The following is a 26783-nucleotide window of genomic DNA, read 5'->3' as shown; positions in this document are numbered from 1 at the left end:
TTGGCACATACCATTTAATTAAGGCTTTGGCTTATTTTATACTAGAATACGTGGTCAATTCATGCTGCACAGATTTACAAGGGTCTTTGGATTATTATTAGTTTTTCAGAGGAGGAAAGAGAGAAGAGAAAAGTGTCTCAGACAGCTTTACACAACTCCAGCTGACACTTGGCATTGGGCATGCTGACGTGAGACTTGTGTACCCATTGTATGAAGCCCCTGATGCACAGTTCTTGTGTACAGCTTTACACAACTCCAGCTGACGCTTGGCATTGGGCATGCTGACGTGAGACTTGTGTACCCATTGTATGAAGCCCCAGATGCACAGTTCTTGTGTACAGCTTTACACAACTCCAGCTGACACTTGGCATTGGGCATGCTGACGTGAGACTTGTGTACCCATTGTTGAAGCCCCAGATACACAGTTCTTGTGTACAGCTTTACACAACTCCAGCTGACACTTGGCATTGGGCATGCTGACGTGAGACTTGTGTGCCCATTATTTCATGAAGCTCCAGGTGTACAGTTCTTGTGTTGGTGTTGCCACCAGAGACAATTTGGAACTCGGTTCTGAGTGATGCAATAGATAAGACATTTTTTTTATGCACTACATGCTTCAGTAGCCCCCCTTTGTGAGTTTGCGTGGTCTACCACTTTGTGGATGGGCTGTTGTTCCTCATAGACCCGTCCACTTCACAATACCAGCAGTTGATCAGGGCAGATTTAGTAGGGCAGGAATTTCACAAACTGACGTGGCATCCTATGACAGTGCCACTTTTAAAGTTACTGAGCTCTTCAGTACAAGCCTTTTACTGGCAATATTTGTCTAAGAAGATTTCAAGGCTATGTGCTGTTTTTTTATGCACCTGCTAGCAAAGGGTGTGGCTGAAACACCTGAACTCAATAATTAGTAGGGGTGTCCACATACTTTTGACCATATAGTTAGTGTGTGTGTGTGTGTGTGTATCTAATAACCTTCAGACTCTCCTGATATGATAATTGAATGAAAGAAGGCAGAGAAAGGTTGTAATTACAAAGTGATTACTGTCCCTTTAACATAAAAAAATATATGTATAAAATTTCTATTGTTACCAATGCCTCATGGCAGAGCTTGACAAACCTAGGAGCCAGGTAGCTACCTCTGGCTCCTAACTTTTTTGGGTTATTCTCCATACTAACAATAACCACCGTCTGGCTCATAAATATTCTTACTGGCTCCTAAATTTTAAACAAACTTGTCAACCCCTGCCTTATAATAGGGTGATAGTTTTACCTGTAACATAAGTTTTTTACCATCACTTGTAATCAACATTTGATAAAAAAAAAAAAATAAAAAAAAAAAATCTGTTGCTGCCTTCTGGTTAAAGAAACGTTACAGAAGGTAAGAAGGTAGTGACATACACTATACATACTAAACACAGTTTTTTTCAGTGTAAGTCAGATTTAAAGGACTTCCATAACTTGGTCAAAGTGACTGAACTACTGATCTGATTTATCAGTTAAATTCTTGAAATCTACACTGGTGGGGGTACCTGAGATATGGAGTTGAGAAAAACTGTACGAAATAAAATCTGATAATCAGTAAACAGTCTCCTAAAGAGGAGAGTGTGTATGTTCAGTGAATCCTGTTTTCTCACTTACCTCAAAACGATAATCTCTTGTCGGGATATCCACGGCAGTTAGATCCGCTAAAGATTTAAACTGTGCATTAGTGTGATCACGAAGAAATGTGAGGACGGGTATGATTCCCTCTGGATGAATCATAACTTCCAGCTCTCCGTAGCAGGTTACCTGGGAAAGGAACAGTTTAACAAGTCAGCATTCTTGCAGTATGGATTCACATAAACAGAGAACTACAACATCGGGCCATAGGTTTTAGATTGAGGGTGACAGGCTCACGGGAAGCAGTACAATTTTACACAGAAAACAATGGCTTTGTAGTATCTGCAAAATTCAGGGTGTGTGAAAAAGATAAAAAAAAAAAAAAAAACTATCTTGAATGACAAAGAACCATAACTCATGTTCAAATATATATATATTTTTTTTTTAAAAAAAGTATGTTAAAAAAAAAAAAAAATCTTTTCTTGTTGTATAAAAATTGGTCTGAAAGAATTTTAGGTGTGTAAGTCAGAAAGCTATTGGATGAAACCCTCTAGCTAACCCCACAGCGCTCCTAAGATTTAGAGACTAGTACTTGCAGTGATCTAAAGTACCCCTATATATGTAAATAGCTCCTTTAATATCACACAGGCTGCCAGTACCTCCAAAAGAATAGGTATACACAAGATTTATAGAGATGGCGCTGTGTGAGTAAGGAAATACTGTAAAAGCCTGAATAGGGCTAATAGTAATAAATAGAGGGCGATACTGGGTAACAGGTAAACACACTATATGCCCACAATATACTGCACAATGACAAATTCACTTAAAAAATAAATATATTAAAACACATATTCAAGGAGAGCACGAAAAATAAATGAAAAAGTGGTATTAGACATAAAAAGTTCCTTTGTGTGTCAAGATAAATAACAAATGTAGAGTATGTTTCTATCTTCTTCTGTTCTTGTATAAATCCCCCTAGGGGTATGCACTTACATTAGATACCCTCAATCATATGAGGTAAGGATGATTCAATAACACTGGACAAGAATTGTGTCTTCTTAGATATACAACCACTGGCAGATGAAACTTTCTTTGCTTTAGGATACTTGTGCCCTTCTTGGTGTCCTGGTGTCACCATGCCTTATATAGGGAACTCCATGTGGCGTTAAAGATCATCCTAATTCAATATCCGGTGTGTGGGTATATGGTTTTCCCATATCTTTTTCATTTAGTTTTCGTGCTCTCCTTGAATATGTGTTTTAATATATTTATTTTTTAAGTCAATTTGTCATTGTGCAGTATATTGTGGGCATATAGTGTGTTTACCTGTTACCCTGTATCGCCCTCTATTTATTACTATTAGCCCTATTCAGGCTTTTACAGTATATCTCCTTACTCACACAGCGCCATCTCTATAAATCTTGTGTATACATATATATATATATATAAATAAAATAATGTCTAAAAGTCACCAATACTAGAGGTTTCTGAAGTCCCAGTTAATGGGAAAAAAAATGCTTTCTAGGCACAGAATGAGGTCTCTGCTCTCCTCAGCTGACTCACACATCCCATACTCAGCAGCTTGCATCAATATTCCAGTTTCACATTTGTTGTTTTTATGTAAAGCATACATAAATACACTAGCAAAATCCATTAGATGGCAGCATTTTTGCAAGTTTGTCACAAATATTTACTGAGTTAAAGGGACACAAAACTCACATTTTATCAAATTTTCTTTGTTCTCTTTGTATCTTTTGTTGAAAGGCTCTTGTTGAAAACCAGGTATGTAAGCTCAGAAGCATGACACCTACCTAGACATCTCTTCAGCAAAGAATACAATGGGAACTAAGAAAATTTGATAGAAATATTTGGAAACGTTTTTAAAAAATTGTATCACGAGATGTGGATGCTATTTCAGATTTTACTGTAACATTGTTTTTCATTATCACACACAATGATGGAATTAAGGTATATTAATTTGTTATTTCCTGTATGTTTTGTGGGGTCTTTACAGCTTGATTCAACACACCTGACTTTTATTTAAATGCAGTTCCTATTGCATATATGTTTAAAAGGTGTTATTTTATTTGTATTATTGTATGCGCGATTAAACAATCGTAATCACACAAGCCCAAGAAACGGGTAGCAAAGTTATATAGCCAATTAGCCATTTTAAGTCAATTGTAATTTTTAATAAAAATATATTTTTTTGAAAACCCAAAATTGGAGCACTGATGGAAGCTGCTGAGTATGGGGATAACGAGTTAACTGATGAAATTAGAATCCTCAGATTGTAGATAGATTCAATTTTTTTTAAAACAAATGTGAGTACATTACTGGTGGGGACACCTTGGAGAACTACCCAGGTCTGCCACTAAAGCTTTTGATTGGTTGACAAGCAGTGCTTTGCGGGGCTTAAACAAATGTAATTTTCCACTATAATGTCCCTTTAACCCCTTAATGACCAGCAATGTACCCTGTATGTCGCTGGTCTTTCTATGGGGCTGTCGTTTTGAATAGCGCAGTCTCGCCTCCAGCAGTGAGACCGTACTATTTTAGCACATAATCCCTTAACTACCAGCAACTTACAGGATACGTCGCGGTCGTTAAGGGGTTGAAGAGACACTAAACACGTCATGCTCCTCCCTCTAATCATAGGTGCTGACATTTTGAAACCTAGGTTACACTACAGGTATCTAAAGGACAGTTGCTGCACATTTGCACTGGAATGCAGTGAAAGGTAGATTTCAATATGGTGGCACTTATGTCTAGAAGTAGGCAGGGAAAAAAGCTCAATACGATGCTTACAAACTGTATCTGGTGATTTATGTCCCTTTAAATCCTGCTGTTGCATATGAATAATAGAAAACAATGAATACATTGGTGTCCTTTTAAATGAAAGAAATAAAGGCTGCACAATATACAATAGTCAGCAACCTCTAGGTGCATTGCTACATCTGCTACCTTTGGAACATTTGTACAATGAATATTACTAGAATATTTTTAAGTGGTTGAATCATTATATATCACTATTTCATTGAGATGTTCACATTGAGCTCTCTGGAAGTTTGTCCTACATATTGCACACAGCACTGTTTATACTTTAATAAATATGCCACAAAGAAATTTGGTACCAACTGTGTTACTAACCTGGACCTGCTGAACATATTTTGGTAAAATCTCAGCCACGTATTCACCAAAAGCAGAAAGCTGATTCTGTGCCACAGAGTCTACAGGTCTAATGGTAGCTAAATAGAAGAAGCAGTTATCATTGTGACAGAAAATTAACTGCAGCAAAAGCTGTACAGGTTGTTAGCATTTGTAATAGAATAAATAAAAAATAAAAAGACAGAGAGGATAGGTGTGGGAAGGCATCATGCCATAAAACTATCCTGCGCCAGGCACAGTGACTGCTCGATATACTCATCTTGCTAAAAACATGACAGTTATCAATCTCTTTTAATCATTTATTTTGCAATACTGTGATTCACTTCTGATGCACATATACAAAGTTACTTTAAGAATGAAACATCCATGTGTGAGATAGAATGTGCTATTTTAACCCCTTAATGACCACAGCACTTTTCCATTTTCTGTCCGTTTGGGACCAAGGCTATTTTTACATTTCTGTTGTGTTTGTGTTTAGCTGTAATTTTCCTCTTACTCATTTACTGTACCCACACATATTATATACCGTTTTTCTCACCATTAAATGGATTTTCTAAATATACCATTGTTTTCATCATATCTTATAATTTACTATAAAAAAAAACATAATTTATGCTTACCTGATTTTCTTAAATTTATTTCTCTTGTAGAAACACAGCAAAACTATCTATATTAAACCAGCTCTTTACATAAAAAAAAAAAATAAAAAAAAAAAAAGACAGGGCGGGCCGTGGACTGAACACACTACAAGAGAAATAAATTTATCAGGTAAGCATAAATTATGTTTTCTCTTGTTAAGTGTGTTCAGTCCACGGGTCATCCATTACTTATGGGATACCAATACCAAAGCTAAAGTACACGGATGATGGGAGGGACAAGGCAGGAACATTAAACAGAAGGAACCACTGCCTGTAGAACCTTTCTCCCAAAAACAGCCTCCGAAGAAGCAAAAGTGTCAAATTTGTAAAATTTGGAAAAAGTATGAAGTGAAGACCAAGTTGCAGCCTTGCAAATCTGTTCAACAGAGGCCTCATTCTTAAAGGCCCAGGTGGAAGCCACAGCTCTAGTGGAATGAGCTGTAATTTTTTCAGGAGGCTGCTGTCCAGCAGTCTCGTAGGCTAAGCGTATTATGCTACGAAGCCAAAAAGAGAGAGAGGTAGCCGAAGCCTTTTGACCTCTCCTCTGTCCAGAGTAAACGACAAACAGAGAAGAAGTTTGTCGAAAATCTTTAGTTGCCTGTAAGTAGAACTTCAGGGCACGGACCACGTCTAGATTATGCAAAAGACGTTCCTTCTTTGAAGAAGGATTAGGGCATAGCGATGGAACAACAATCTCTTGATTGATATTCCTGTTAGAAACAACATTAGGTAAAAACCCAGGTTTAGTACGCAGGACTACCTTGTCTGAATGAAAGATCAGATAAGGAGAATCACAATGTAAGGCAGATAACTCAGAGACTCTTCGAGCCGAGGAAATAGCCATCAAAAACAGAACTTTCCAAGATAAAAGCTTAATATCAATGGAATGAAGGGGTTCAAACGGAACACCCTGAAGAACTTTAAGAACCAAGTTTAAGCTCCACGGAGGAGCAACAGTTTTAATCCTAGCCAAAGCCTGACAAAAAGCCTGGACGTCTGGATTCTCTGCCAGACGCTTGTGTAAAAGAATAGACAGAGCAGAAATCTGTCCCTTTAGTGAACTAGCGGATAAGCCCTTTTCTAAACCCTCTTGTAGAAAAGACAATATCCTAGGAATCCTAACCTTACTCCATGAGTAACTCTTGGATTCACACCAATATAAATATTTACGCCATATCTTGTGGTAAATTTTTCTGGTAACAGGTTTCCGAGCCTGTATTAATGTATCAATAACCGAATCCGAAAACCCACGCTTTGATAGAATCAAGCTTTCAATTTCCAAGCAGTCAGCCTCAGAGAAATTAGGTTTGGATGGTTGAAAGGACCCTGAATTAGAAGGTCCTGCCTCAGGGGTAGAGACCATGGTGGACAGGACGACATGTCCACTAGGTCTGCATACCAGGTCCTGCGTGGCCACGCAGGCGCTATCAGAATCACCGATGCTCTCTCCTGTTTGATCCTGGCAATCAGTCGAGGTAGCAACGGAAAAGGTGGAAACACATAAGCTATGTTGAAAACCCAAGGGGCTGCTAGTGCATCTACCAGCACCGCACCCGGGTCCCTGGACCTGGATCCGTAACAAGGAAGCTTGGCGTTCTGGCGAGATGCCATGAGATCCAGATCCGGTTTGCCCCAACGACGAATCAGTTGAGCAAATACCTCCGGGTGGAGTTCCCACTCCCCCGGATGAAAGGTCTGGCGACTTAGAAAATCCGCCTCCCAGTTCTCCACGCCTGGGATGTAGATCGCTGACAGGTGGCAAGAGTGAGACTCTGCCCAGCGAATTATCTTCGAGACTTCCAACATCGCTAGGGAACTCCTGGTTCCCCCTTGATGATTGATGTAAGCCACAGTCGTGATGTTGTCCGACTGAAATCTGATGAACCTCAGTGTTGCTAACTGAGGCCAAGCTAGAAGAGCATTGAATATTGCTCTTAATTCTAGAATGTTTATTGGGAGGAGTTTCTCCTCCTGAGTCCACAATCCCTGAGCCTTCAGGGAGTTCCAGACTGCTCCCCAGCCTAGTAGGCTGGCATCTGTTGTTACAATCGTCCAATCTGGTCTGCGAAAAGTCATTCCTTTGGACAGATGAACCCGTGACAACCACCAGAGAAGAGAATCTCTGGTCTCCTGGTCCAGATTTAGCAAAGGGGACATATCTGAGTAATCCCCGTTCCATTGACTTAGCATGCATAGTTGCAGCGGTCTGAGATGTAGGCGCGCAAATGGCACTATGTCCATTGCCGCGACCATTAAGCCAATTACTTCCATGCACTGAGCTACTGATGGGCTTGGAATGGAGTGAAGTACACGGCAAGCATTGAGAATCTTTGATAACCTGGACACCGTCAGGTAAATCTTCATCTCTACAGAATCTATAAGAGTCCCTAGAAAAGGGACCCTTGTGAGTGGTAACAGAGAACTCTTTTCCACATTCACTTTCCACCCATGCGACCTCAGAAATGCTAGAACTATCTCTGTATGAGACTTTGCATTTTGAAAACTTGACGCTTGTATCAGAATGTCGTCTAGGTACGGAGCCACCGATATGCCTCGCGGTCTTAGTACCGCCAGAAGTGAGCCCAGAACCTTTGTAAAAATTCTCGGGGCCGTAGCTAACCCGAAGGGAAGAGCTACAAACTGGTAATGCCTGTCTAGAAAGGCAAACCTTAGGTACCGATAATGATCTTTGTGAATCGGTATGTGAAGGTAGGCATCCTTTAAGTCCACTGTGGTCATATATTGACCCTCTTGGATCATGGGTAGGATGGTCCGAATGGTTTCCATCTTGAACGATGGAACCCTTAGGAATTTGTTTAAGATTTTTAAGTCTAAGATTGGTCTGAAGGTTCCCTCTTTCTTGGGAACCACAAACAGATTTGAATAAAGCCCTTGCCCCTGTTCCGTTCGCGGAACTGGGTGGATCAATCCCATCACTAAGAGGTCTTGTACACATTGTAGAAATGCCTCTTTCTTTACTAGGTTTGTTGATAACCTTGACAGATGAAACCTCCCTTGTGGAGGAGAAGTTTTGAAATCCAGAAGGTATCCCTGAGATATAATCTCCAACGTCCAGGGATCCTGTACATCTCTTGCCCAAGCCTGGGCGAAGAGAGAAAGTCTGCCCCCCACTAGATCCGTCTCCGGAAAGGGGGCCCTGTCTTCATGCTGTCTTAGGGGCGGAAGTAGGCTTTCTGGCCTGCTTGCCCTTGTTCCATGACTGGTTGCCTTTCCAACCCTGTCTGTAACGAGTAGTAGCTCCTTCCTGTTTTGGAGCGGAGGAAGTTGATGCTGCTCCTGCCTTGAAATTACGAAAGGCACGAAAATTAGACTGTTTGGCCTTTGATTTGGCCCTGTCCTGAGGAAGGGTGTGGCCCTTACCTCCAGTAATGTCAGCAATAATTTCCTTCAGAATAAGGTCTGCCCTTTGAAAGGAATGTTTAGTAGTTTAGACTTAGAAGTTACATCTGCTGACCAGGATTTAAGCCATAGCGCTCTGCGCGCCTGTATGGCGAATCCGGAATTCTTAGCCGTAAGTTTGGTTAAATGCACTACGGCATCCGAAACAAACGCATTAGCCAGCTTAAGGGTTCTAATCTTGCTCAAAGATTCATCCAATGGTGCTGTGCGAATCGCCTCTTCCAGAGACTCAAACCAGAATGCCGCTGCAGCAGTGACAGGCGCAATGCATGCAAGAGGCTGTAATATAAAACCTTGTTGAACAAACATTTTCTTAAAGGGACACTGAACTCAAATTTTTTCTTTTGTAATTCAGAAAGAGCATCCAATTTTAAGCAACTTTCTAATTTACTCCTATTATCAATTTTTCTTCGTTCTCTTGCTATCATTATTTGAAAAACAAGGCATCTAAGCTTTTTTTTTTTATTCAGTACTCTGGACAGCACTTTTTTATTGGTGGATGAATGCATCCACCAATCAGCAAGGACAACCCAGGTTGTTCACCAAAAATGGGCCGGCATCTACACTTACATTCTTGCATTTCAAATAAAGATACCAAGAGAATGAAGAAAATTTGATAATAGGAGTAAATTAGAAAGTTGCTTAAAATTTCATGCTCAATCTGAATCACGAAAGAAATTTTTTGGGTACAGTGTCCCTTTAAGGTAACCCTCTAATTTTTTATCCATTGGATCTGAGAAAGCACAGCTATCCTCCACCGGGATAGTGGTACGCTTGGCTAAAGTAGAAACTGCTCCCTCCACCTTAGGGACCGTCTGCCATAAGTCTCGTGTGGTGGCGTCTATAGGGAACATTTTTCTAAATATCGGAGGAGGGGAAAAGGGCACACCGGGTCTATCCCACTCATTGCTAATAATCTCTGTAAGCCTCTTTGGTATAGGAAAAACGTCAGTACACACCGGTACCGCATAGTATTTATCCAGCCTACATAATTTCTCTGGGATTGCCACCGTGTCACAATCATTCAGAGCCGCTAACACCTCCCCTAGTAACACACGGAGGTTCTCAAGCTTAAATTTAAAATTTCTGAATCCGGTCTCCCCGAATCAGAACCGTCACCCACAGAATGAAGCTCTCCGTCCTCATGTTCTGCAAACTGTGACGCAGTATCAGACATGGCTCTCGTGTCATCGGCGCGCTCTGTCCTTAACCCAGAGCTGTCGCGCTTGCCTCTTAACTCGGGCATATTGTATAATACTTCTTTCATAAACATTAGCCATATCATGTAAAGTGATTTGTAAGGGCCTAGATGTACTTGGCGCCTCAATCTTACGCACCTCCCGAGCGGGAGACAAAGGTACTGACACGTGAGGAGAGTTAGACGGCATAACTTCCCCCTCGTTGTCTGGTGATAATTTCTTTATCGGTACAGATTGACTTTTATTCAAAGTAATATCAATACAATTGGTACACATATTTCTATTGGGCTCCACATCGGCTTTTAAACATAATAAACAAGCAGATTCCTCTGTATCAGACATGTTTAAACAGACTAGCAATGAAGCTAGCAAGCTTGGAAATTACTTCAATAAGTTTACAAGCAATATAAAAAACGCTGCAGCGCGTATTTTTAAAAAAACACAAATGAAGAACAAAGAACTAGTTCAGTTATAGTCAACAATTCTTTAAATGTATTAATTAGCAGAGGATTGCACCCACAAGCAAACGGATGATTAACCCCTCAATACCCAAAAAACGGATAATCAATTTATGATTTAACGCTTTTATCACAGTCAAACACACTGTCACAGGTCTGCTGTGACTGATTACCTCCCTCAAAAACGAATTTTGAAGATCCCTGAGCTCTCTGGAGAAGTCCTGGATCAAAGAGGAAGAAGCAGGAAGACTGTGCTAGAATTTTAACTGCGCAACAAGGCGCTAAAAAAAAAAAAAGGTCCCTCCCACTCCTATTACAACAGTGGGAGACCTGATATAAACGGTTTCTATGCAGAAATATACGTTAGCCGTGTGGAAAAAAATCATGCCCAAAAAGATTTATCTCACAAAACGATTAACATGCCAGTAAACGTTTTAAAAAACAACATTTCAGATGCTGTGTAAAGTTATTACTAAGCCTGCTACCAGTCGCTTCCACTGCAGTTAAGGCTCACACATTATATCAGTATTAACAGTATTCTTTCAGTCAAATTCTAGTCCCTAGAAAATAACTCTATTGTGCATACATGTATCAGCCTGATACCAGTCACTACTACTGCATTTAAGGCTGTACTTACATCATACGGGTAACAGCAGTGATTTCTTAGTCAATTCCATTCCCAGAAAATATTGTACTGCACATACCTCATTTGCGGGAGACCCTGCATGCTATTCCCATTTTCTGAAGTTACCCCACTCCTCAGAATGTCGAGAACAGCCAGTGGATCTTAGTTACGCCTGCCAAGATCATAGAAAACGCAGGCAGTTTCTTCTTCCAAATACTGCCTGAGATAGAGAAACAGCACACTCCGGTGCCATTTAAAATAAACTTTTGATTGAAGAATAATTAAGTAAAAACTCCAGCTCCTCTCGCGACCTCCTTCTTTGTTGAGGGTTGCAAGAGAATGACTGGGTATGACATGTGAGGGGAGGAGCTATATAGCAGCTCTGCTTGGGTGATCCTCTTGCAACTTCCTGTTGGGAAGGAGAATATATCCCATAAGTAATGGATGACCCGTGGACTGAACACACTTAACAAGAGAAATATATATAAAATATAAGGGGAAACAAATATGGAGAAAAACACACTTTTCTAACTTTGACCCCCAAAATCTGTTACACATCTACAACCACCAAAAAACACCCATGCTAAATAGTTTCTAAATTTTTTGTCCTGAGTTTAGAAATACCCAATGTTTACATGTTCTTTGCAAATTATAGGGCAATAAGTACAAGTCACACTTTGCTATTTCTAAACCATTTTGTTTTCAAAATTAGCGATAGTTACATTGTAACACTGATATCTCTCAGAAAACCCTGAATAACCCTTCACATGTATATATATTTTTTTAGTAGACAACCCAAAGTATTGATCTAGGCCCATTTTGGTATATTTCATGCCACCATTTCACCTCCAAATGTGATCAAATAAAAAAAAATTGTTCACTTTTCCCACAAACTTTAGGAAATTTATGGCTTTGGCATTACATTTTGGTAATTAAAAGGCCGCTAAATTCTGCTTGTATTATGCCCAGCAGTGAAGGGGTTAATTAGGTAGCTTGTAGGGTTAATTTTAGCTTTAGTGTAGAGATCAGCCTCCCACCTGACACATCCCACCCCCCTGATCCCTCCCTGACCCCTCTTAAACAGCTCTCTTCCCTCCTCCACCTCACAATTGTCACCGCCATCTTAAGTACTGAAATAAAAGGCTTTATTTTTTATTTTTATATAATTAATTTTTTTATATATACAGTATCTCACAAAAGTGAGTACATCCCTCACATTTTTGTAAATATTTTATTATATCTTTTCATGTGACAACACTGAAGAAATTACACTTTGCTACAATGTAAAGTAGTTAGTGTACAGCCTGTATAACAGTGTAAATTTGAAGTCCCCTCAAAATAACTCAACACACAGCCATTAATGTCTAAACCGTTGGCAACAAAAGGGAGTACACCCCGAAGTGGAAAAGTCTAAATTGGGCCCAATTAGTTATTTTCCTCCCCACTGTCATGTGACTTGTTAGTGTTGCAAGGTCTCAGGTGTGAATGGGGAGCAAGTGTGTTAAATTTGGTGTTATCGCTCTCACACTTTCTCATACTGGTCACTGGAAGTTCAACATGGCACCTCATGGCAATGAACTCTCTGAGGATCTAAAAAAAAAAAAAAAAAAAAAAAAAAAAAGAAGAATTGTTGTTCTACATAAAGATGGCCTAGGCTATAAGAACATTGCAAGACCGTGAAACTGAGCTGCAGCACAGTGGGCAAGACCATACAGTGGTTTCACAGGACAGGTTCCACTCAGAACATGCCTCGCCATGGTCGACCAAAGAATTTATTGCACATGCTCAGTGTAATATCCAGAGATTGTCTTTGGGAAATAGACGAATGAGTGCTGCCAGCATTACTGCAGAGGTTGGAGGGGTGGGGGGTCAGCCTGTCAGCGCTCAGACCATACGCTGCACACTGCATCAAATTGGTCTGCATGGCTGTCGTCCAGAAGGAAGCCTCTTCTAAAGATGATACACAAGAAAGCCCGCAAACAGTTTGCTGAAGACAAGCAGACTAAGAACATGGATAACTGGAACCATGTCCTGTGGTCCGATGAGACCAAGATAAACTTATTTGGTTCAGATGGTGTCAAGCGTGTGTGGCAGCAAGCAGGTGAGGAGTACAAAGACAAGTGTGTCTTGCCTACAGTCAAGCATGGTGGTGGGAGTATCATGGTCTAGGCATGCATGAGTGCTGCCGGCACTGGGGAGCTACAGTTCATTGAGGGAACCATGAATGCCAACATGTACTGTGACATACTGAAGCAGAGCATGAACCCCTTCGGAGACTGGGCCACAGGGCAGTATTCCAACATGATAACGACCCCAAACACACCTCCAAGACGACCACTGCCTTGCTAAAGAAGCTGAGGGTAAAGCATGTCTCCAGTCCTAAACCCTATTGAGCATATGTGGGGCATCCTCAAAGGAAGGTGGGGATGCGCTCCGTGATGTCATCATGGAGGAGTGGAATAGGATTCCAGTGCCAACCTGAGAAGCTCTGGTGAACTCCATGGTTAAGGCAGTGCTGCAAATTAATAGTGGCCACACAAAATATTGACATTTCCACTTAACGGTGTACTCAATTTTGTTGCTAACAGTTTAGACATAAATGGTTGTGTGTTGAGTTATTTTGAGGAGACAGCAAATTTACACTGTTATACAGGCTGTACACTCACTACTTTACATTGTAGCAAAGTGTCATTTCTTCAGTGTTGTCACATGAAAAGATATAATAAAATATTTACAAAAATGTCAGGGGTGTACTCACTTTTGTGAGATACTGTATATAATTCAGTGTTGGATCCCCCTTAGCCCCCAACCTTCCTGCATTCTTTATCGGAATCATGCCACTTTAATTCTTGCACATGCTCAGTAGGAGCTGGTGACTCAAAGTGTAAATATAAAAAGACTGTGTACATTTTGTCAATGGAAGTAAATTGGAAAGTTGTTTAAAATTCAATACTCTATCTGAATCATGAAAGTTGACTTGTGTCCCTTTAAGTGATTTAGCATATGGCTATTTTGTTCCTTCAATTCTAAGTGCTACATTTCAAGATGTTCAATCAATAGAAGATTGCTTGGGGTGGAATAGATCTGCACAAGGAGCTAAGTGTGAGGAGGGGCAAGTAGTAAAAATGAAAGTGAAATCTATGGTATTGTTTTAGTTAAATACAACTATTTAAATTATTATTAAGGCAGTGATTTATTTTTCTCCTTCCAATAAAGTAAAGCAGAAAAGTTGTTTTAAATATGAATGATTAACCTATTAAACTGGAGATACATATTTAAAAAAATATTGTGAGGTGATCTATGGATTTCTAATGATTTTCAACTAATATATATCTGATATAACATTAAACTAATCTGATGAAGGTTTCATTTTAAGAATAAAATGAAACCTTCATCTGGTTGTAAATACTATGAATTATAAAAAGCAGTCTTTATGTAGAAAATCATGCTTTAAATTGAATTTGACAAATTGATTTAAATCACATATTAAATCAATTTGAGTTAAATCAACCCCACCCTGATTAGAATTGCATTAAAAGGGAGAAAATTGACCAGTAAAATTTCCCTTTAAGATTCCTCTGTGCACTCACAGTGCTGGGCGCTCATGTACGCGAGCGTTATTTAACTTTAGCAGAAATGGCAGTTACATAATGTGCAGGTATGTGAACACTTTTATACAGGTTAAACAACTTGCTGGCACATACTTTACTTGTACAGTCTCTGCTAGACAGCTGATTGCCTCACACATACAACGGGAACAGTGTATGCAAGCTATAATGACAGAACTTACATAGCTTGCTTGTGAATGGCTCTCTATACTGTGCATACCCAAGCTCATTTAAACATACATTTTACTTGGCCAGACTCCCATCTTCTGTAGGTAGAGGGCTGTTTACACAGTGACATGACAGCACAGCGTTAGCTAGCTTACCTTTCTAACTGTAACAGGGACTAGCACAGGCATATTCTGGTTACTTTCAGGAGGGTGATGATTAATTTAATTTATCACAATCTAGGGAAATTTGTTAGGAGCTTCACACCGTTAGGATGTTACATGCCGTCCTAACAGCGCTGGACTTTAAAGGGATACTAAACTTTTTCTTTCATGATTCAGATAGAGCAGGCAATTTTAAGCAACTTTCTAATTTACTTCTATTATCAAATTTTCTTCATTCTCTTGCTATCTTTATTTAAAAAGCAGGAATATAAAGTTTAGGAGCCAGCCCATTTTAAGGTTCAGCACCCTGGATAGCGCTTGCTTATCGGTGGCTACATTTAGTCACCAATAAGCAAGCATAACCCAGGTTCTGAACCAAAAATGGGCCAACTCCTAAGCTTTAAAAATTGATAATGGGGGTAAATTAGAAAGTTGCTTAAAATTGCATGCTCCATCCGAATCATGAAAGAAAAAATTTGGGTTCAGTGTTCCTTTAATGCTTTCAGTGTTCCTTTAATGCTGTTAGGAAAGCATGGAACATCCTACCTTATATGGTGTCTTGAAGCCTCCTCCTTTTAGAGAATGAAAAATTGTACTGGGGGGGGGGGGGGGTGCTTAGCAGCCTAGGCAGTCCCCCATGATCTGATCCCAGCCTTGAAATCACGTGACTACAATGACGATTGCATGATTTCATTTTCTCAGCAAGTGTTTCAATATCGGAACAAAGTTCTGATGTAAACACTTGCTACTGGCATGAAGGGGTTAAACCTACAACACCTGCTTCTGGAAACCAAAAATATAAACATTTCTGTTGACAGACTAAAGATAAAGTGAGCAAATAACATTGTAAAAACGTACAAGTGATTAAGTGAATTGAGCAGGATCTAAAATGTAACACCACAAACTTCAAAATTATACATTCTTGATACTTTATGGCAGGGTGGATTTGATTTAAATCACTAGTTTGTAATACTCAATTTAAATGATGGCTTTCTACATAAAGTCTCATTATTGCTGGTTGTTATACTCTTAAAGTGATTGTAAAGTTTAACCAATTAAAGCCCAGTATCTAAAAATAATCTTAAAAACAGGGGCACTTTAATCTATTAAACTTTACTATGATGCTTTTTTTTAAAAAAAACGTACCTTTTCGTTACTGTAAACAGACCGGCGATCCTCTGCCCTCATCTTCTGTATTTTGCAGATCAATGACAAATCCAGCTTCCTCCAATCATTGCATTACCCATTGGTGTCCAGATCGTGGGGTACGCAACGATTGGAGGAAGCTGGATATGTCATCCATATGCAAAATACAGAAGAAGTTGCGGGCGGAGGATTGGCGGTTTGTTTACCGTAACGAAATGGTAAGTATTTAATTCATTAAACTTAAAAAAAATAAAAAATAAAAAGGCATCATTGTAAAGTGCCCCTGTTTTTAAGAGTATTTTTAGATACTGGGCTTTAATTCATTATACTTTATAATCACTTTAATATTTACGAACAGATGAAAGTTTCATTTTTAGAACAATAACTTTTCAGAATAGTTTTACAGTTATAGCAAAAAATGTCTGATTTGGATATAAAGATTTAAAAATAGAGTACATAGATCACCTTTCTCATTATCATTTCAGATATACATTATAGGTATCACTATTATTTTTTACCAATTTCTCCTCCCTCCTCACACTTGGCTCCTTGTGCAGATCTATTCCACTTCAATGTTCTATTCATTGAACTTCTTTAAACTTAGAACTTAAAGGGACATTGTACACTAGACTTTTCTTTGCATACATGTTTTGTAGATGATCCATTGATATAGCCCATCTAAGAGTGGTTTTGTAAAAGTGTATAATTTTTAGGGATGCACCAAAATGAAAATTCTGGACCGAAACCGAATTTTTTTTTTTTTTTTTTTAAACAAAATGATTTTAAAATAGTTTTTTTAATAGTTTTTTTCTATAATTTTATTAAAAAGATAATACTTTTTAATGAATTTAATCTTAAATGAAAAACTACAAGCCAATAAAATAAATAAAAACACTTATTGAAAGTAACACACCAAAATTGGACAGAAAATAACTTAAAACTCCCCAATATAAAACAGTTTCTGTTATATAGGACTGAAGGAAGAATAATATATTGTTGATATTAATTTAATATCAATATACATTCTGCATTCAGTTCTATGTAGCAGAATCAGATTTAAAGTATAATCTTATAAAACTATTATATTCAAAACAGTCAACAGTCAAGTAATGAACTCAAACAGCAGCTCTAAGCTAGCATCAAATTTGAAATATGCTACACAATAATTTTACTGAAAATAACAGGCAAAAAACCCCCGAAAACAAACTAACCAAAAATGCAATTTTCGGCCAAAACGTTTCTGCTGCCGAAATTTCGGTGCATCCCTAATAGTTTTGCTTTTTTTTTTTATAACATTGTGCTGATTTTCAGACTCCTGACAGAACATCATTATGCATCACAAGAATGTTTTCTTAAGCATAAGCGGAACTCACGTTTTGTCTCTGTAGTTGTTCCTTCGTATCTCATTTGTGGGAGTACACGGAGAGAAGAGACTGAAAAAAGAAATAAATACAATTATCACAAAAAAAGCATATTAAGTGTGTGTGTGTGTGTGTGTATATATATATATATATATATACACATACATACACACATACACACATACATACACACACACACATACACACATACAAATACAGACACACACCAAGTAATGTCAGAATACACCATGTATGCATTATAGCTAAATCTATTAGCAGGAGAGGAAACAGCTTAGAGGGAGAGTCTACTCCAATGTTTTTATTGTTAAACAAGATAGCCAATGCCTTTATTACCCATTCCCCAGTTTTTCATAACCAACATGGTTGTATTAATATACTTTTTACCTCTGTGATTACCTTACAGCTAAGCCTTTGTAGACTGACCCTTATTTGAGTTATTTTGACACACCTGTCTCAGGGCTATTTACAGACTTGCATTTTAGCCAATTAATGCTGGGTCCTGCACAACTCCATGGAAGTGAGCACAATGTTATCTATATGGCACACATGAACTAGCAGTGTCTTGCTGTGAAAAGCTAATAAAAATGCATGAGATGAGGCAGCCTGCAGGGGTTTAGAAATGTAGAGGTTTATACGTTATAAAGTATATTCATATAACAATGTTGGTTGTGCAAATCTAGGGAATGGGTAGTAAAGGGGTTTTCAATCATTTTAAACAATAACAATTTTGCAGTAGACTGTCCCTTTTGTATCCTAAAGGTCTCAGAGGGAGAGGAGGGGCTCCAAAGTGTAAAAAAAAGGAGAACCCCTAAGACACATTCTGAATACTGTCTGTTTTTATAGAAGGGTGGGTGAAGTAGTAGGGGTAGGTCTAAGGCATACAATAGGGAGACAAGGTTTGACCAACTCCCTAATCAACTGGTAAAGCTTAGCAATTAATAATAAAAAGATCTAAGGGAAATAAATAGCATCACCCATTGCAAAATGTCTGCAACAGTTATATTCCCAACACTATATTTTCAAGCTACAAGAAAATGAGTTGTATAATTGAACCATCATACACCTCTTGTCAACTTCAACCAGATTCATACACTTACTATGTCAGCAGAAAATGAAACTGTAAGTAGCCTTTATGGGACATAAAAAATAAGCATGGGAGTAACGTTTGGCCTAGACAAACATAGAACAAAAGTATAACCCAAACAACAATTTAAACACTTAAAATGAACATTAACATGAAGCCCAAAATATTTATTTCATGATTCAGACAGAGCATACATTTTTAAACATATATTTTCAGTTTACTTCTATATTCAAGTTTGCTTCATTCTCTTGATACAATCTGTTAAAGTAGCAGCATTGCACTACTGGGAACTAGCAGAACATATCAGTAAGCCAATGAAAAGAGGCATATATGTGCTGCCACCAATAAGCAGCTAGCCCCCAGTTCCTGAGCCTATGTATGTATTCTCTTCAACAAAGTATAACAAGAGAATTAAACAAATTAGATAATAAAAGTAAATTGCAAAGTTGTTAAAAACTGTATGCTCTATCTGAATCATGAAGAAAAAAAAAAAAAAAAAAGGGAGGTTTCATGCCCCTTTAAGAGTGCTAAGCTGAATTTAATATTTTTCTGTTTTTTACTATTTAAAAAAAATTTTTTTAACTTTATTTTTTTCCCTCAGATCCCCAAGACTTAAACCATTGGAAAGGTTAGGCGATTACCTTTCCAATGGTGGGTCTTGGGGGCCTGTAGCTGCTTAGATCTCTGAGATACAGGTTTCTAAGTAGCATGCCCCCTTTCCCTATACTTTGTATTGACAATTTTAAATAAACTTGTGCGGTGACGCCATCACGTCATTGCGCGTGACATCACCACACGTAGGAGCAGGTGGGGGCCGCAGATTGCAAAAAAGGTAGTTGAGTGCTAATGACGGCTCTGAGCCATCATTAGCACTCAAGGGGTTAAGGACATTGGCAGGCTAATGGTCGCTCAGAGAGTCTATAGCAGATATCAAAACAGTGTACAGGAGATTGTGTAAAATAGAAGGCGAGACAGATTCATGAAGGCACTTCACTATTAGTTGGCATAAGGGGCGTATTAAGGCATAGGCCAACAAGGCCGGTGCCTGGGCGACACTTGCCGTGGCTGCACAGTCTGAACTCTGAATATAATGCGGCTAATCATTTTTAAAAAAAATAACAAAGTGTGTGCTGCAGCCTCTTCATAGCCCGTTCTCAGTCAATTGGATTTATTTGTGGGTTTTTTTTTTGTTTTTTTTTTAACACTGGGCTGGCGCATGGCTTGAGGAGGCAACAGGGGTTAGGAGAAGGAGGAGCCGAGTTCAGTCAGTGCCGACAGAGACGGCCGGCCGGAGACTGATATGAAGGAGTCAGGACAGTAGATGGAGTGGAGTCAGTAGATGGAGCAGAGTCACTTAACCCAGGTAGGGTCGGGCTAAGTCCTGACAGAGCGACTGTGACAGTAGGTAGGCAGCGGCTTATTAGTGTGCACTGTGCGGCAGCTAACACTTAATGTCTCCTCTGCTAGAGACATTAACATTTTATTGCCTAATCATTAGGCAATAAAATATTGTCGCTAGCTAGCAGAGGAGGCATTAAGTGTTAGCTGCCGCACAGTGCACAATAATGAGAGCGGGCTGGTAGGCTGACAAGGAGCGAGGACTGGAGAGTTACTGTCTAAGTATAAGACAGTGTGTAATGCTTGTTGAGCCAGCAGTCCCACTTCCTTCTGCCGCCCTAATAGCATATCGTAACCGTACGAATTCCAGCACTTTCTAATTAACATGTCAGGATCACTTCCCTGACTGCTAAAGGGAAACCAGTCACTTCTCTTGCTGCAGGAAAAAATCTTCACTTCTGATGCTCTTTCTAAACTGTATTTAGAAGACCTTTAGAGTGATTTTCCAAATACCTCTCCCACAATAATTGTAGCTTGCATAAGCATTATGTATTACAATTTTCCCCCCCACTATATATATATATCTTATGAATACCCAAAAACCTGGAAGAAACTTTAGTCGCCCGTGCATATCTGCATGTAGTGTGTATATATCTTATTTAAAAAGGCAATATAAATAGTGTTATTGTAACCTCACATGCATTGCAGACACAGGTCCCAATTTGAATGCTTTAGAAGCTGCTTACTACTTGGGACTTGAGCATTAATAAAAAGGCTTTAACTTTAGCAAATATTTTTTCTATCACCGGGTAGAAAAAAACAGGGATACTATCTTTGTAATACTGTATGTACCGTCTTGACTTACTTTCCCCTAAGGGGAAAAAAAACATAATTTATGTAAGAACTTACCTGATAAATTAATTTCTTTCATATTAGCAAGAGTCCATGAGCTAGTGACGTATGGGATATACATTCCTACCAGGAGGGGCAAAGTTTCCCAAACCTCAAAATGCCTACAAATACACCCCTCACCACACCCACAAATCAGTTTAACGGATAGCCAAGAAGTGGGGTGATAAGAAAAAAGTGCGAAAGCATAAAAAATAAGGAATTGGAATAATTGTGCTTTATACAAAAAAATCATAACCACCACAAAAAGGGTGGGCCTCATGGACTCTTGCTAATATGAAAGAAATGAATTTATCAGGTAAGTTCTTACATAAATTATGTTTTCTTTCATGTAATTAGCAAGAGTCCATGAGCTAGTGACGTATGGGATAATGAATACCCAAGATGTGGATCTTCCACGCAAGAGTCACTAGAGAGGGAGGGATAACATAAAGACAGCCAATTCCGCTGAAAAATAATCCACACCCAAAACAAAGTTTAAATCTTATAATGAAAAAAACTGAAATTATAAGCAGAAGAATCAAACTGAAACAGCTGCCTGAAGTACTTTTCTACCAAAGACTGCTTCAGAAGAAGAAAACACATCAAAATAATAGAATCTAGTAAAAGTATGCAAAGACCACCAAGTTGCTGCTTTGCAAATCTGATCAACCGCAGCTTCATTCCTAAATGCCCAGGAAGTAGAGACTGACCTAGTCGAATGAGCTGTAATCCTTTGAGGCGGAGTTCTACCCGACTCAACATAAGCATGATGAATCAAAGACTTTAACCAAGATGCCAAAGAAATGGCAGAAGCCTTCTGACCTTTCCTAGAACCAGAAAAGATAACAAATAGACTAGAAGTCTTTCGGAAATCTTTAGTAGCTTCAACATAATATTTCAAAGCTCTAACTACATCCAAAGAATGCAACGATCTTTCCTTAGAGTTCTTAGGATTAGGACACAATGAAGGAACCACAATTTCTCTACTAATGTTGTTAGAATTCACAACCTTAGGTAAAAATTTAAATGAAGTTCGCAACACCGCCTTATCCTGATGAAAAATCAGAAAAGGAGACTCACAAGAAAGAGCAGATAATTCAGAAACTCTTCTAGCAGAAGAGATGGCCAAAAGAAACAAAACTTTCCAAGAAAGCAATTTAATATCCAGCGAATGCATAGGTTCAAACGGAGGAGCTTGAAGAGCCCCTGGAACCAAATTCAAACTCCAAGGAGGAGAAATTGACTTAATAACAGGTTTTATACGAACCAAAGCCTGTACAAAACAATGAATATCAGGAAGACTAGCAATCTTTCTGTGAAAAAGAACAGAAAGAGCAGAGATTTGTCCTTTCAAGGAACTTGCAGACAAACCTTTATCCAAACCATCCTGAAGAAACGGTAAAATTCTAGGAATTCTAAAAGAATGCCAAGAAAAATGATGAGAAGAACACCAAGAAATGTAAGTCTTCCAGACTCGATAATATATCTTCCTAGATACAGATTTACGAGCCTGTAACATAGTATTAATTACGGAGTCAGAGAAACCTCTATGACTGAGAATCAAGCGTTCAATCTCCATACCTTCAAATTTAAGGATTTGAGATCCTGATGGAAAAAAAGGACCTTGCGATAGAAGGTCTAGTCTTAAAGTGAATGTAAAGTGCGCTGCATCACTAACGTTACCCTTAACGTTTCTATAAAAAAAATAGTAGTTTCATTCATCAATTTTCTCCGTTGTTAGTATCTACCTGGTTTTTTAACTTTGCACATTTGATCTCGTTATTTTCATCCTCCACCCGACATGCACGCTTAGTTGTTCTCATTAGCATTGACGTCTTCCGAACCAATCACAGCTCTAACCACAGGGGGACCCAACCCCTTAGGATGATGTCACGACTCCTTCTTGCGCTTTACTCATGTTCACGGATGATTTCCTTCAAGCTCGTGCACATTTTGCGCATGCGCAATACTTTTCTTTACGGAGTCCTGATTTATTATATAACCGAAAAGACTATATAATGGATTGTTACTATCCTAATTAAATTGAATTAAAATTTTAAAATCCTTAGTATTCCATTTGCTGACTATAATTTTACTCAGATATCAATCAATTGTTCTTATTGATACAATATATTTCAACAATTTTATCAGTAATTTTAATACAGTCTTTCCTTTTTTTTTTAAAAAGCATTAATTGGCGGAATTATAGGCTGGGGTAGGAGATCCTTTCCTTCTCTTCGCAACGATAGTATTCATTGAATCTACTGATTCAATGAATACTATGTTGATTGACAGCGGAAACAATGATTTTACGCATGCGCCATGTCAAACTGAAACGGGAGCGCGCATTGCCGATACGTAAACAGCGGGTGGGACCGCTGTATACGTAATAGGAAGGAAAACAAGGAAGTTCACAGTGGGAGGAGCAGGTATAGTAAATAGTCGATACCTGCGATATAAAATTATAAACATATTACGAATTTTTTTAAAAAAATAAAGTGGCGGTATGAATAATATAATGATTGTCTAGACAACTATATTTACAAAACCGGGAAAATTTACAATCACTTTAACGGAAGAGTCCACGGTTGGCAAGTAGCCATCCGGACAAGATCTGCATACCAAAACCTGTGAGACCATGCTGGAACCACCAGCAGAACAAACGAACGTTCCTTTAGAATCTTGGAAATCACTCTTGGAAGAAGAACTAGAGGCGGAAAGATATAGGCAGGATGATACTTCCACGGAAGTGACAATGCATCCACTGCTTCCGCCTGAGGATCCCTGGATCTGGACAGATACCTGGGAAGCTTCTTGTTTAGATAAGAAGCCATCAGATCTATTTCCGGAAGTCCCCACATTTGAACAATCTGAAGAAATACCTGTGGGTGAAGAGACCATTCGCCCGGATGTAACGTTTGGCGACTGAGATAATCCGCTTCCCAATTGTCTATACCTGGGATATGAACCGCAGAAATTAGACAGGAGCTGGATTCCGCCCAAACAAGTATTCGAGATACTTCTTTCATAGCCAGAGGACTGTGAGTCCCACCTTGATGATTGACATATGCCACGGTTGTGACATTGTCCGTCTGAAAACAAATGAACGACTCTCTCTTTAGAAGAGGCCACGACTGAAGAGCTCTGAAAATTGCACGGAGTTCCAAAATGTTGATTGGTAATCTCACCTCCTGAGATTCCCAAACCCCTTGTGCTGTCAGAGACCCCCATACAGCTCCCCAACCTGTCAGACTTGCATCTGTTGAGATCACAGTCCAGGTAGGAAGAACAAAAGAAGCCCCCTGAACTAAACGATGGTGGTCTGTCCACCACGTCAGAGAGTGTCGTACAATCGGTTTTAAAGATATTAATTGAGATATCTTTGTATAATCCCTGCACCACTGGTTCAGCATACAGAGCTGAAGAGGTCGCATGTGAAAACGAGCAAAGGGGATCGCGTCCGATGCAGCAGTCATAAGACCTAGAATTTCCATGTATAAGGCTACCGAAGGGAATGATTGAGACTGAAGGTTTCGACAAGCTGAAACCAATTTCAGACGTCTCTTGTCCGTCAGAGACAGAGTCATGGACACTGAATCTATCTGGAAACCTAAAAATGTTACCCTTGTCTGAGGAATCAACGAACTCTTTGGTAAATTGATCCTCCAACCATGTTCTCGAAGAAATGATACAAGTCGATTCGTATGAGATTCTGCTAAATGTGAAGACTGAGCAAGTACCAAGATATCGTCCAAATAAGGAAATACCACAATACCCTGTTCTCTGATTACAGATAGAAGGGCACCGAGAACCTTTGTAAAAATTCTTGGAGCTGTTGCTAGGCCAAACGGCAGAGCCACAAACTGGTAACGCTTGTCTAGGAAAGAGAATCTCAGAAACTGATAGTGATCTGGATGAATCGGAACATGCAGATATGCATCTTGTAAATCTATTGTGGACATATAATGCCCTTGCTGAACAAAAGGCAGGATAGTCCTTATAGTTACCATTTTGAATGTTGGTATCCTTACATAACGATTCAATATTTTTAAATCCAGAACTGGTCTGAAGGAATTCTCCTTCTTTGGAACAATGAAGAGATTTGAGTAAAACCCCAGCCCCTGTTCCAGAACTGGAACTGGCATGATTACTCCAGCCAACTCTAGATCTGAAACACATTTCAGAAATGCTTGAGCCTTCACTAGATTTAATGGGACACGGGAAAGAAAAAATCTTCTTGCAGGAGGCCTTATCTTGAAGCCTATTCTGTACCCTTGCGAAACAATGTTCTGAATCCAAAGATTGTGAATCGAATTGATCCAAATTTCTTTGAAAAATCGTAATCTGCCCCCTACCAGCTGGGCTGGAATGAGGGCCGCACCTTCATGTGGACTTGGGAGCTGGCTTTGGCTTTCTAAAAGGCTTGGATTTATTCCAGACTGGAGATGGTTTCCAAACTGATACCGCTCCTGTAGGGGAAGGATCAGGCTTTTGTTCCTTATTGTGACAAAAGGAACGAAAATGATTAGCAGACCTAAATTTACCTTTAGATTTTTTATCCTGTGGTAAAAAAGTTCCTTTCCCCCCAGTAACAGTTGAAATAATAGAATCCAACTGTGAACCAAACAATTTATTACCCTGGAAAGAAAGGGAAAGCAAAGTTGACTTAGAAGACATATCAGCATTCCAAGTTTTAAGCCATAAAGCTCTTCTAGCTAAAATAGCTAAAGACATATACCTGACATCAACCCTAATGATATCAAAGATGGCATCACAAATAAAATTATTAGCATGTTGAAGAAGATTAACAATGCTATGAGTATTATGATCTGATACTTGTTGTGCTAAGGCTTCCAACCAAAAAGCTGAAGCTGCAGCAACAACCGCCAAAGATATAGCAGGTCTAAGAAGATTACCTGAACATAAGTAAGATTTTCTTAGAAAGGATTCAATTTTCCTATCTAAAGGATCCTTAAAGGAAGTACTATCTGCCGTAGGAATAGTAGTACGTTTAGCAAGAGTGGAGATAGCCCCATCAACCTTAGGGATTTTGTCCCAAAACTCTAATCTGTCAGATGGCACAGGATATAATTGCTTAAACCGTTTAGAAGGAGTAAATGAATTACCCAAATTATTCCATTCCCTGGAAATTACTTCAGAAATAGCATCAGGGACGGGAAAAACCTCTGGAATAACTACAGGAGGTTTAAAAAAGTATTCAAACGTTTAGATTTAGTATCAAGAGGACCAGATTCCTCTATTTCTAATGCAATTAAGACTTCTTTAAGCAAAGAACGAATAAATTCCATTTTAAATAAATATGAAGATTTATCAGTATCAACCTCTGAAACAGAATCCTCTGAACCAGAAGAATCATTATCAGAATCAGAATGATGATGTTCATTTAAAAATTCATCTGAAAAATTAGAAGTTTTAAAAGACCTTTTACGTTTACTAGAAGGAGGAATAACAGACATAGCCTTCTTAATAGATTTAGAAACAAAATCTCTTAACAGGAACATCCTGAATATTAGATGTTGATGGAACAGCAACAGGTAATGGAAGATTACTAAAGGAAATATTATCTGCATTAACAAGTTTGTCATGACATTCATTACAAACAACAGCCGTTGGAACAGTTACCACAAGTTTACAACAAATACACTTAACTTTGGTAGATCCAGCATCAGGCAGCAATTTTCCAGAAGTATCTTCTGATTCAGGGTCAATCTGAGACATCTTGCAATATGTAATAGAAAAAACAACATATAAAGCAAAATTGATCAAATTCCTTAAATGACAGTTTCAGGAATGGGAAAAAATGCCAATGAACAAACTTCTAGCAACCAGAAGCAAATAAACAATGAGACTTAAATTATGTGGAGACAATAATGA

The 26783-nt window shown here is 38.8% G+C and overlaps 1 protein-coding gene across 1 annotated transcript in view; it reads right to left on the bottom strand.

The window, feature by feature from the left end:
- Window positions 1-26783, bottom strand: part of NDUFS3 (NADH:ubiquinone oxidoreductase core subunit S3) — a 53474-nt gene that overhangs the window by 18707 nt on the left and 7984 nt on the right. Inside the window, exons 2-4 of the mRNA XM_053720358.1 lie at window positions 17567-17626; window positions 4753-4850; window positions 1642-1791 (exon numbers count right to left, since the gene is read on the bottom strand). Of these exons, the coding sequence (XP_053576333.1) occupies window positions 1642-1791; window positions 4753-4850; window positions 17567-17626 (308 nt within the window). The remainder of the gene's footprint in view (window positions 1-1641; window positions 1792-4752; window positions 4851-17566; window positions 17627-26783) is intronic.

This window comes from Bombina bombina, chromosome 7 (genome assembly GCF_027579735.1).
Source record: "Bombina bombina isolate aBomBom1 chromosome 7, aBomBom1.pri, whole genome shotgun sequence".
NCBI lineage: Eukaryota > Metazoa > Chordata > Amphibia > Anura > Bombinatoridae > Bombina > Bombina bombina.
This window is presented reverse-complemented; position numbering and strand designations above follow the sequence as displayed.